Source organism: Triticum dicoccoides, chromosome 5B (assembly GCF_002162155.2).
Source record: "Triticum dicoccoides isolate Atlit2015 ecotype Zavitan chromosome 5B, WEW_v2.0, whole genome shotgun sequence".
NCBI classification, from domain to species: domain Eukaryota; kingdom Viridiplantae; phylum Streptophyta; class Magnoliopsida; order Poales; family Poaceae; genus Triticum; species Triticum dicoccoides.
Window position 1 is genome coordinate 517,531,039 of NC_041389.1, and position 11,823 is coordinate 517,542,861.

Here is an 11,823-nt window from a genome sequence, read left to right on the forward strand (position 1 = left end):
GGGCTGGCGGCGGAGAGGCCACGTGGCAGCGCGGGATTCGTCGGGGGCGAGCGGGGCGGACGCGTTCGGCCGTCGCGGACACATCCGTCGGCGGCGAGGGGAAATTTTAGGGTTTGGACCCGAAAATGGAGGGGGAGGGGCGTTTTTATAGGCATAGGGAGCTAGGAGAGTCCAAATGAGGAGCGGTTTTCGCCCACACGATCGTGATCAAACGACCGAGAGCATGGAGGGGAGTTAGATGGGTTTTGGGCCAGTTTGGAAGGGTGTTGGGCTGCAAAGAGAAAGGGGGGTTTCGGGCTGCGCGGTTACCCGTTGGAGTATCAAACGACCTCCAAATGGCACGAAACTTGACAGGCGGTCTACCGGTGGTGTACCAAGGCCGCTTGGCAAATCTTGGGCCATTCCGAGAAAGTTTAACACCCGCTCACGAAGAGAGACAAGAAGGGGACGCCGGGTGGCATAGGTGAGCCGGATTGCAAAATGGACAACGGGGAAAATGCTCGGATGCATGAGACGAACACGTATGCAAAATGAAATGCACATGATGACATGGCAAAATGCAACATGCAAGCAAATGACATGGTAACGACGGCGAATAACTGAATGACATCTGGCGCATCGAATCCGGGGCGTTACAGCTTAGGATTGGGTCTTGTCCATCACATCATTCTCCCAATGATGTGATCCCGTTATCAATGACATCCAATGTCCATGGTCAGGAAACCGTAACCATCCATTGATCAACGAGCTAGTCAACTAGAGGCTCACTAGGGACATGTTGTAGTCTATGTATTCACACATGTATTACAATTTCCGGATAACACAATTATAGCATGAACAATAGACAATTATCATGAACAAGGAAATATAATAATAACCGTTTTATTATTGCCTCTAGGGCATATTTCCAACACTTAGCTAGCGCAACAAGGCCAGATATCTCTTTTGATGTGAGCAAACTGTGTGGGTTTATGTCCAACCCGGGTGATGATCCTGGCATGCACTAGAAAGGGTCTTGCGCCATTTGAGGGGTGCAATGAGTTATGAAATTCACTATTCAGGGCATCCTGATGTACTATAGAAGGATATAGTGATTCGAATTGGGTCTCCGATGTTGATGTGCTTTACGCCACAAGTAGGTATGTATTTACTCATCGAGGTGGCGCAGTGTCAGGGAGGTCTTGCAAGCAAACCCTATTGACGAGGTCAACTATGAAAGCAGAGCTAACTGCTATAGACACAACCACCATTGAGGCAGAATGGTTGCGTGACCTCTTGATGGACTTGCCTGTGGTTGAAAACCCTATACCGACTATTCTTATGAATTTTGACAACCAAACGGTTATCGCTAAAGCGAACAATTTCAAGGATAATGTGAAGTCATCAAGACACATGAAGAGACGTTTGAAGTCTGTCAGGAAGTTAAGAAACTCCGGAGTAATAACTGTTACATATATTCAAACAGATAAAAACCTGGCAGATCCCTTTACAAAGGGACTATCACAAAATGTGATAGATATTGCATCAAGAGAGATGGGTATGAGACCCACAGATGTTACACCATAGTAGTAACCCATCCTTTGTGATTGGAGATCCCGTGAATTACGATGTGGGAAGAACAAGCTATTAGTTAACTGAGATGAGTAATTAGTGATCGTCTCTTGGTGAAGATGCAAAACTCTCAGAGCTATCAGGCTCAGAGTTATAAGGCGGGTTGGCAACATGCCTTAATGTGGTTCTATTGGCTATTATAGCAAAGATGTTGTCCTACAAAGCAATCTTGAAAGAACACACCTATATGAGCTTCGATTGTAAACGTCGCAGTCAGTCAGACTTGGGTGATCTCTAGTACGCTCACGAAGCGACTAGGAAGTATGACGTATATGCCCCAGACCGCAGGGTAGCCTACTGGCAGTCAGGTACTGGTTAAGACTTTGAGTGAAGGTTGTTCACACGAAACTAGCAATTCAAGGCATAGTCCATTGTCAAGTTTTGAATGGATGTACCTTAAAATTCTAGGCATAAGTTGAACTTAACAATCTCTGTTGAAGCACTGATATATTAAACGAGCGGTGGGAAAGGGTAAATCTCTAAATCGGTATTTGAAATCTTGGAGGGGGGGGGGGGTTGTTAGACATAATGGGCCGCGCCCATTAACAAATTCTGACATCTCAAATAGTGGCCCATGCATAAAATAGCAAGTGGTGGCTCTAAGCTCAGTCCCACCATGGAAGTTGAGAAAGAGTTGGACCTCTTTATATAATGGGTTCTCTCCACCACTCTGAGTGGTGCGTTGAGAATAGAAAGGGAAGACCACATGCGCGCGCTCACTCGCCTCGACTGGCCTGGCTCGGGCCGGCGTCGGGGAGGTGTGTATGTGTGTCATGCGCGTGAATGGTCCTCCGAAATTTGGTCCTTTGCCTTGCAGGGGCACGTCTTCCTTTTGCCGTTTTATTTTTATGTCTTGGCAGACAAGTTAATCATTTATTGTCCGGTAAGTGTACGACTTAGAAACCAAATTGGTTTGAGATTGTGATCGCGACGCAATACCGTCTTCGGTCCTAATATATATACTGCTACCGGCTGCGGCCAATGACACGCCGAAAACACCAAGGGTTTTACCTCGTCTCTCAACTTGCGCCATCACCGTAGTCTACTCTATTCCAAATGCCGACGTGCATCAGTGTGCGGGAGAGCAGGTCTCCGGAATCGTTCATCTTTGTGATCCTGCATTGGGAGGGTGGGGGAGAATAGTTTTTTTGGGAAGCTCTCTGCGCGATTGCTCAAGTTCGTCATCACGGTCGTCTTCCGTCCAAGTCGGATGGTGCTACTCAACATCTTCTCCATCGTCGACAACAACAGATCATCGCCAACAACATCATCAATATTGTTGTTCTTACAACAACTAACGATCAATGCGTCCTTCGTGATATGTTTATGTCTTTCTTTGAAGTTGTTGTGCCGTGTGAGATGTTGGTCTGCATATTTTGCTATTCATCTGGCTAGATTGTTGCATGCTAGTCTATATTCTAGTCATGAATTATTTAAGGAAATTAATCATGAGTTTGCCTAATATTCCAACAGGCTTCTCATCGTGGGGTGAGATTTGGTGTCAGGTGCTTCATATCTATTCAAGGGTTTAACAGTGACAACTGTGGCTCTAGGGCGCTAGTCCTTAGGTGCACGTGCACGAAGACTATCCTGCAGTCATCGACAAGGTCAAGTCGACTCCAATAGGGACAGCGACAACGGCTCGTTCTGGCGGCTATCTCAATGTATTTTTTATTATGTTTAAGATGCTTTGTACTTCTACTGAATTTTTATAATATATCTATTCTTTTTTGCAATTTTTTTAAATAGTAATAAGCACAATTACCTTTTTTTAAAGTGTTTTCTACAAAGTAAAAGCCTTCTAGAATTTCCCATCCGTTATTTGTGGCTTGATATATGCATTCATGATGTTCGTCCCCTGAGTTAAGTAGCCTTCATTTCTTTTCCCGCAAAAAAAGATAGCCTTATTTCTTTGATTGCAATCAATAAAAAATTAAATTGCTAAGCATATAAAGACCAAGTAAGTCGGCTTGAAATTTGAACTCCTCTAGCACGTCGATCCGCCATGTCGGTTCGAACGACGGCCCAGATCAGCCCTCGTTGTTCCCCCCTCCCGCTCATATAGCCAACGAGCCACCAGATCAATCGCGACGAAACCCAATCTTCTCCTCCCCCGAGTTCGACTTCGACGTTCGACCCCTCCAACGAAACCATTGTCGTTGCCGGACTTTGCGAGAGCGATCAGATGAGGTCGAGCGAGAGAGAGGCGGAGGTAGACGAACGAGGAAGTTTTTCTGCTGCCGAAAACTGTCGCAGCGCTTTCTGTTTTCTCATTCCTTATCTCGTGCGATTACAAAGCTCAGAGGCTAACTATTCTCCCGGATGACTCGCTATGATCCGCAGTTACCGCGCCATCCCACGGTTGCGTCACACAGCGTCTACCACGTCCGGGAGAAAAGAAAGGAAACGGGATCGTGTGCAAACATGCCACACCGTCCCACTAGCTAGCTGCATGGACGCGTCACATCGACCGCATGCATGTACTTATTTTAAACAGAAAACAAACGCTATCTTATCATGCATGAGCTTAGGCTTAGACTACATTTCTCCCCCTTAAGCTCATGTATTCCAGCTCCCCTCCATGACCGCCAGCTTCTGACGAATCTCAAAGAAGCGCACTCTTCCCAGTGCCTTAGTTAGAATATCAGCCAGCTGATTTTGGGTTCCCACATGCTCGATCTCCAGTACCCTCTCCTCGACGCAATCTCGAATGAAATGAAACTTCACGTCGATGTGTTTGCTCCGATCATGAAAAACGGGATTCTTTGCTAGTGCTATTGCAGATTTATTGTCCACCAGCAGAGTGAACTTTTCTGGCTTAGTCCCCAGCAGTTCAGCAACAAGACGGCTCAGCCAAATGCCCTGACAAGTAGCTGCTGCAGCCGCGACATATTCTGCTTCACACGAGCTGATCGCCACAACCTTCTGCTTCTGGGAGGTCCAACTGACAGGGTTCTGCCCAAGGAAGAAAACTTGCCCTGATGTACTCTTGCGGTCAACCAAATCCCCGGCGTGATCACTATCGCTGTATCCAAGAAGTGTTGCACTCCCATTTCCTGCTGTGTAGCGACATCCATACTGCTTAGTGCCTTGAACGTACCTCAGTATTTGCTTCACTGCAGCCCAATGGCTAGTTCTTGGAGCCTCCATGAAGCGGCTGACAATCCCAACAGCGTGGGCTATATCTGGCCGAGTGTGGACCAAATACCGCAAGCTCCCGATCACGCTTCTGTACAGAGTGGCATCAAACGGCTTGGACCCGTCCTCCTTCTTCAGTTTCAGCCTACACTCCATGGGCGTACTGGAACTGTTACATTCACTCATGCCCGCCTGCTCTAGGATTTTGTCAGCATAGCTCCTTTGGTTCAGCGTGATCTCCCCCTCTTTCTGCATCACCTCTATTCCCAAGTAGTAGCTTAGTAAGCCAAGATCACTCATCTTGAAGAGTTGATGCATCTGACCTTTGAAGTCCTGGATTGACGCCAAATCTGTTCCAGTGATGATGAGGTCATCCACATATACTCCAACTAGCAGGAATGACTCAGTGTTCCCACGTCGGTAGACTGCATGCTCAAGTGGGTTGCGAACAAAACCAAGTTGAAGCAGAGTCTCATCAAGTTTGGCATACCATGCTCGCGGGGCCTGTCGAAGACCATATAACGCCTTCTTCAGTTTCAGAACAGCGCCTTCGCTTCCAGTAACGCTGTAACCAGGCGGCTGGACCACATACACCTCCTCCGCGAGCTCGCCGTTGAGAAATGCAGATTTGACATCCATATGATGCACTTCCCAACGTGAGTGAGCGGCAAGAGCTAGGAGGAGCCGTACAGTTTCCATCCGCGCCACCGGCGCAAAGACCTCTTCAAAATCTATGCCCTCTCTCTGAGCATATCCCTTTGCAACCAAGCGAGCCTTGTACTTGACAATGTTTCCCTCTGGATCTCTCTTCACCTTGTAGACCCACTTGAGGCCAATAGCCTTGTGTCCATGGGGAAGAGCAGCAATCTCCCATGTTTGGTTGTCAGCTATGCACTTCATTTCTTCATCCATGGCTGCCTTCCATGCTGTGTCATCCATGGCTTCATCCACGTTGCGAGGTTCCTCCGCGCTGAGAAGGCAGTGTTCCATCTGCTCGCATACTGCCTCTCCCTCCGTCTCGTCTAGGACATCGGAGATGAGCCGGTAGCGGAGAGGACCAAAATGAGGTCCAAAGTCCGTGTCCCGTCGCTCTTCATCACCAGAGAGAGGTGTTGCCCAGCGTATCGCTCCAGCGATCCCCGGCGAGGCCGAGTCAGGCTGCAGCGTCCCGGCGTTCGGAGACGGCGTCGCCAGTGTTGGTGTAGCAGGCATGTCCTCCCCGCTGCGTGGGGTACATCGAGTGCACCCTTCGGTGTCCAACTCATGCACTCCGCGGTCCGTGGTGTAGACCACGGTGAAGGTCGAGGGCGTGGCAAATTCTGTAGTTGACGCCGCCTTGTCCGGAGTGTCCCATGACCATGCCCTGCTTTCTTCAAAAATTACATCACGGGTTACCTGAACTTTCCCAGACACCGGGTCATATACACGGTATGCCTTGGACCCTTCTTCATACCCTACAAAGATCATGGGAGTGGAGCGATCTGATAGTTTGGTGATGCCTGGTCCAGTCCTCTTCACATGTGCCGTACATCCAAAAGTACGCAGGTGCTGCACGCTTGGTTTCCGGCCATGCCAGGCCTCATATGGAGTGACACCTTCCAAGCTTCTGGTAGGAGCCCTGTTCAGTAAGTACACAGCAGTCTTTACGGCCTCTGCCCAGAAATATGATGGAACGCCCATACTCTTCAGTAAGCAACGAGCCATTTCTACCACCGTCTGATTTCTTCTTTCCACCACCCCGTTTTGCTGCGGTGAATAAGGTGCGGTGGTGTAGTGCTTGACACCGAGCTTTTCACAGTACTCACGGAACTCGCCGGAGTTGAATTCACCACCCCTGTCTGAGCGGAAAGCTCGCAGTTTGCACTTTCCTTCTGCCTCGGCCATCAACTGAACTTTTCTGAAACGCTCTAACGCTTCGTCTTTTGACTTGAGGAGCTCGAGCCACATGTATCGACTGTAATCGTCAACAACCAGAAGAAAATATTTGCTGCCACCTGGTGTCGTTGGCGCGATCGGGCCACACAGATCCGTGTGGACGAGCTCGAGCCCTTTCTCAGCTCGGTACGATGTGGTCTGTGGAAAGGGAGCTCGGTGTTGTTTGCCGAGTGCGCAGCCGTCACAGTATTCTTGTACGTGATCAATAGTGGGCATTCCCCTCACCATCTGCTTGCTGGACATGGCTTTGAGTGCACGGAAATGAAGATGACCCATCCTGGCATGCCATCGCCAAGTCTGTTCCTCCCCTTGAGTCAACAAACACGCTGGTGTGTCTATAGACAAGAGACCAGTGTACAGTCTGCTTTCAGTGCGCTTGATCCGAGCTAGAACACGCCCCCATGGGTCTTGAACTGACATGATCCCATCCCTGATGCTGATAGCACACCCAGCCTCATCCAACTGACCAACAGATATAATGTTGCTCTTGAGACTAGGTATGAAATACACCTCTGTCAGCACGCGCTGATCGCCGTTCCTGCACCGGAAGACAACGGATCCGCGCCCACAGATGGCTACCCTGGAACCGTCTCCGAACCTGACCGTGCCGTGCACATCCTCGTCCAGGGCTGCAAACATGCCCCTCTCACCAGTCATATGGCTGCTCGCACCGGTGTCAAAGAACCAAACCCCGTCGGGCGATGGGACAGGGATCACTTTTTCTTCATTCAGGAACACGGCCTGTGGCGCGGCGATCTGCGTGGTGACCGGCCCGGTGACCAAAGCCATGAGAAGGCCATGATCATGCTCCTCGCCGCGGACAAGATTGGCCTGCTCCTGCTTCCCTTGTTGCTCTTCAGCTTTGATCCGATTCCAGCAGTCCTTTTTCCAATGCCCTGGTTTATTGCAGTAGTGGCACTTGCCCTTTTTCTTGCCGCCCGAGCTGCCGGATGCGCCCGTGCCGCCGTTGCCCGGCGCAGGTCTGCCACCGCCGCCGCCGTGAGGTTTGGGCTTGCCCGGCGACTTGTTCTTGCCGCCGCCGCCACCGGACGATGACCCGCCCACACCTCGCTGTCGCTCATGGGCGAGCCACTCCTCACGTGTGAAGAGCAGGCGGCCGCCGGACTGCCCAGCATCGTCGAGATCATAATGATCTTCACATGCCGAGAAACGCCCGACGAGTTCCTCGATGGTCATCGTCTTCAGATCGATGAGGCTCTCGATTGCCATCGCCATCTGACGATATTTCCGCGGCACCACGCGGAGGAACTTCTGGACTGCCTTGTGCTCCGTGACGGGATCGCCATACAGTTCCAGGTCGGAGACGAGGCCGGCAAGTCGCAGCCCGAAGTCCTCGACGGACTCGCCGTCTTTGAAGCGCAGATCCTCGAACTCGCGGCGGCGCACCTGCGCCTTGGCCTCGCGAGCCCGCTCGCTCCCCATGCGGAGCGTCTTGATTGTCTCCCACGCCTTCTTCGCCGAGTCCTTCGCGGCCAATACGCGCATCAACTCCGGCGGGACGCCGGTGAGGATGATCTGTAGCGCGCGTCGATCGTCGTTCTCGTCGGCGCCGTCTTCGACCACCGCGGTCCAGACGCGGGCGACTTGCAGCTTGACCTGCATCACAAGCGCCCACTCCTGGTAATTGGTGCGGGTGAGCATCATGGCCGTCCCCGACTCCTCGCGCACCACGCGCTCCACCACACGGAGCTTGCCGCTGCCGCTGCCGCTGCCGGTGAGACGCGCGATTGGCGCCTTGGACGTCGGCGTCTTCGGCGGCGACTTGGTCCCGGACTTGCTCGTCTTCTCCTCGCTATCCGACATGGTACGCCGCGGATCGGACACCGCCGGCCACCGGAGAGTGGATCGAACACCACGGCTCTGATGCCAATTGTCGTTGCCGGACTTTGCGAGAGCGATCAGATGAGGTCGAGCGAGAGAGAGGCGGAGGTAGACGAACGAGGAAGTTTTTCTGCTGCCGAAAACTGTCGCAGCGCTTTCTGTTTTCTCATTCCTTATCTCGTGCGATTACAAAGCTCAGAGGCTAACTATTCTCCCGGATGACTCGCTATGATCCGCAGTTACCGCGCCATCCCACGGTTGCGTCACACAGCGTCTACCACGTCCGGGAGAAAAGAAAGGAAACGGGATCGTGTGCAAACATGCCACACCGTCCCACTAGCTAGCTGCATGGACGCGTCACATCGACCGCATGCATGTACTTATTTTAAACAGAAAACAAACGCTATCTTATCATGCATGAGCTTAGGCTTAGACTACAACCATGGCGATCGAGACGGAGCCCGCCGCGCCGCCCCGCCTCCTGGGCCCTCCGGTAGTTCGCGGCGTGCGCCCGCCCGCCGACTCAGCCGCCGACCCCGCGTCGCACCCCTTCCTCGACCTCCTCGACGCGGCCTTCAACGCGCCGTCGGACGCGGAGATCAAGGCGGCGCTGACGCCGCGGCGCGCGCTCACCGAGAACTGCTCGGCCACGTACGCTAACTCCGGCAACCCCTGCCTCGACTTCTTCTTCCAGGTGGTGCCCGACACGCCGCCCGAGCGCGTGCGCGGCCTGCTCGCCGCCGCCTGGGCCCACGACGCGCTCACGGCGCTCAAGCTCGCCTGCAACCTCCGCGGCGTCCGCGGCACCGGCAAGTCGGACAAGGAAGGCTTCTACGCGGCCGCGCTCTGGATGCACGAGCACCACCCCCGGACGCTCGCCTGCAACGTCGCCGCGCTCGCCGAGTTCGGCTACCTCAAGGACTTCCCCGAGCTGCTCTTCCGCCTCATCCACGGCCCCGACGTGCGCAAGGTCGCCAAGGCGGCCGCCGAGGCCGACAAGGCTCGGAGGAAGGAGAACGATCTCGGCTAGCAGGAGGCCTTCCGCACCTGGTTGGCCGGTCGGCCGAAAAGATCCCGCTGCGTCAGCGAACCGGTCTCCGGGTCCGGGCCACCCAAGGCCACCTTCGGTGATTTCCTCGCCGCCGCGCTCTACAAATCCCGCAAGAGCAAGGCCGTGGTGGTTGAGGTCGTCCCTGTGCCCGTCGCGGTCCAGGAGGCAGCCAACCAGAAGCAGGAGGCGATGGAGGCCGCCCTTGTCCCCGTCGCCGTCCCGGAGGCAGCCAAGCAGAAGCCGGCCGAGGCGATGGAGGCCGTCCATGTGCCCGTCGCGGTCCCGGAGTCAGCTGAGCAGGAGCTGGAGGCGATGGAGGTGGATCAGACGACCCCAAGTAAGCGGCAGATGTCCAAGAAGGTCCGGAAGGCGGCCAAGCTGGCTGTACAGTCGCTGGAGACGTACTACGGCGACCGCGCCTACCGATTCCTATTCGACGCCGTCGCGGACTTCTTCGCCGCGCTCCTCGCCTCGGACCTGGAGCAGCTTGCCCACAGCGGGAAGAGGAAGATCGGGCTCGCCGCCAAGTGGTGCCCCACGCCGGGCTCGTCGTTCGACCGCACCACTTTGCTCTGCGAGGCCATCGCCCGTCGCCTCTTCCCGCGCGACTCTGACCCCGAGTACGCCCAACTCTCCGACGAGCACTACACGTACCGCGCCCTCCACCGCCTCCGTCGCGAGGTGCTGGTGCCGCTGCGCAAGGTCCTGAAGCTACCGGAGGTGTACATGTGCGCGCAGCAGTGGTCCGAGCTCCCCTACACTCGCGTGGCCTCGGTGGCCATGACGCGCTACAAGTTTCTGTTCAAGAAGCACGACGAGGTGCGCTTCGGCAGGTACCTGGATGACGTAGAGGCCGGCAAGGCCAAGATCTCGGCGGGCGCACTCCTGCCACACGAGATCGGCGCGGCCGCGCTCCGTGGCCAGGAGGACGACGTCTCGGAGCTTCAGTGGCGCCGTATGGTGGACGACCTCCGGTCCAAGGGGTCGCTGCGCAACTGCATCTCCGTCTGCGACGTGTCCGGCAGCATGAGCGGCACCCCAATGGAGGTGTGCATCGCGCTGGGGGTGCTCACGTCGGAGCTCAGCGAGAGGCCGTGGAAGGGCAAGGTGATCACGTTCCATTCAAGGCCCTCGATCCACCTGATCAAAGGCAATACCCTGCGGGAGAAGATGAAGTTCGTGGAGCGCTTGGAGTGGGGCGGGAGCACCAACTTCCAAAGGGTGTTTGACCAGATCCTCCGTACGGCCGTGGACGCCGGACTCGCGCCGCAGAAGATGATCAGGACCGTGTTCGTGTACAGCGACATGGAGTTCAACATGGCGTCAGGCGCCTACTACGGCGGGGAACCGTCGTGGGACAGTGACTACGAGGTGATTTGCAAGAAGTTCAGGGCCGCCGGCTACGGCGACGTGGTGCCGCAGATCGTCTTCTGGAACCTGCGCGACTCCAGGTCGATGCCGGTGACGTCGACCCAGCCCGGGGTGGCCATGGTGAGCGGCTTCTCCAAGAACATCCTCAAGATCTTCCTGCAGAACGGCGGCGTGGTGAACCCCGAGGCCATCATGATGCAGGCCATCGCCGGCGACGAGTACCAGAAGCTGGCCGTGTTCGACTAGATCGATTGTCGGTTCTCATCGGCTCAACTTCTTTTCTGAATCGTATTGTGAACAGCTAGCTGTCTTTGCACGGTCACGGAACGTTGTTCCCTTGGTCATGGGAAGTAAGCTATGAGAGTTGCACAGTTATTTAAAAGAAGAAATTGGCGGTTCAGAAGTGTTTATTTTATTTCTGCGATTTTTATTTAAAAGATGATTATCCACCGATTAGTTAGTAATGTGGGTTGGCTTGGATTACTTAGTGTTGTGCGCCTAGGAGGGCAACGCGCTTGGGATGCGGAGGAGCTATTATCGCTCAGCTCCCTAACCTAGTGCGGCCGGACCGCAGGGAACCTTAGCATGGGGGGACGTCCTAATCCTTTTGCCGCCGCAAGGCCGGCTAATTGTACGCAGCAGGAGCAAGGGAACTCCCCTGGTTCAGGAAGGCACATGAGTCCAAACGCTATTATGAATGTGCGACCGACACTACACTACGTAGGTACCTGTGCATGTAGGTGAGGCGTCGGTCGGTCCTAGAAACGGCGGCAGCTAGCGAGGAGTTAACGACCGAACGTGCTGCAACCTAGGGATCACCAGACAGCTCTATAGGGATATGGGGGGGGGGGGCATAGCACGATTCTTCTTGGAGG

At 54.1% G+C, this 11,823-nt stretch overlaps 1 protein-coding gene across 1 annotated transcript; it reads left to right on the plus strand.

Annotated features, from left to right (window-relative positions):
* The first annotated feature begins 8,968 nt into the window (after positions 1-8,968).
* LOC119309901 lies at positions 8,969-11,194 on the plus strand. The gene is made up of 2 exons (XM_037585807.1): positions 8,969-9,526; positions 9,644-11,194. Exons 1-2 carry the CDS (start codon positions 8,969-8,971, stop codon positions 11,192-11,194), a joined length of 2,109 nt encoding a protein of 702 aa, XP_037441704.1.
* The last annotated feature ends 629 nt before the right edge of the window (positions 11,195-11,823 follow it).

Bases quoted from the DNA above. Each gene is read 5' to 3' on its own strand.
- LOC119309901 (XM_037585807.1), top strand. From the start codon at position 8,969: ATGGCGATCGAGACGGAGCCCGCCGCGCCGCCCCGCCTCCTGGGCCCT. The intron at 9,527-9,643 runs GCTCGGAGGAAG...GGGCCACCCAAG, and splicing joins CGGCCGCCGAGGCCGACAAG to GCCACCTTCGGTGATTTCCT.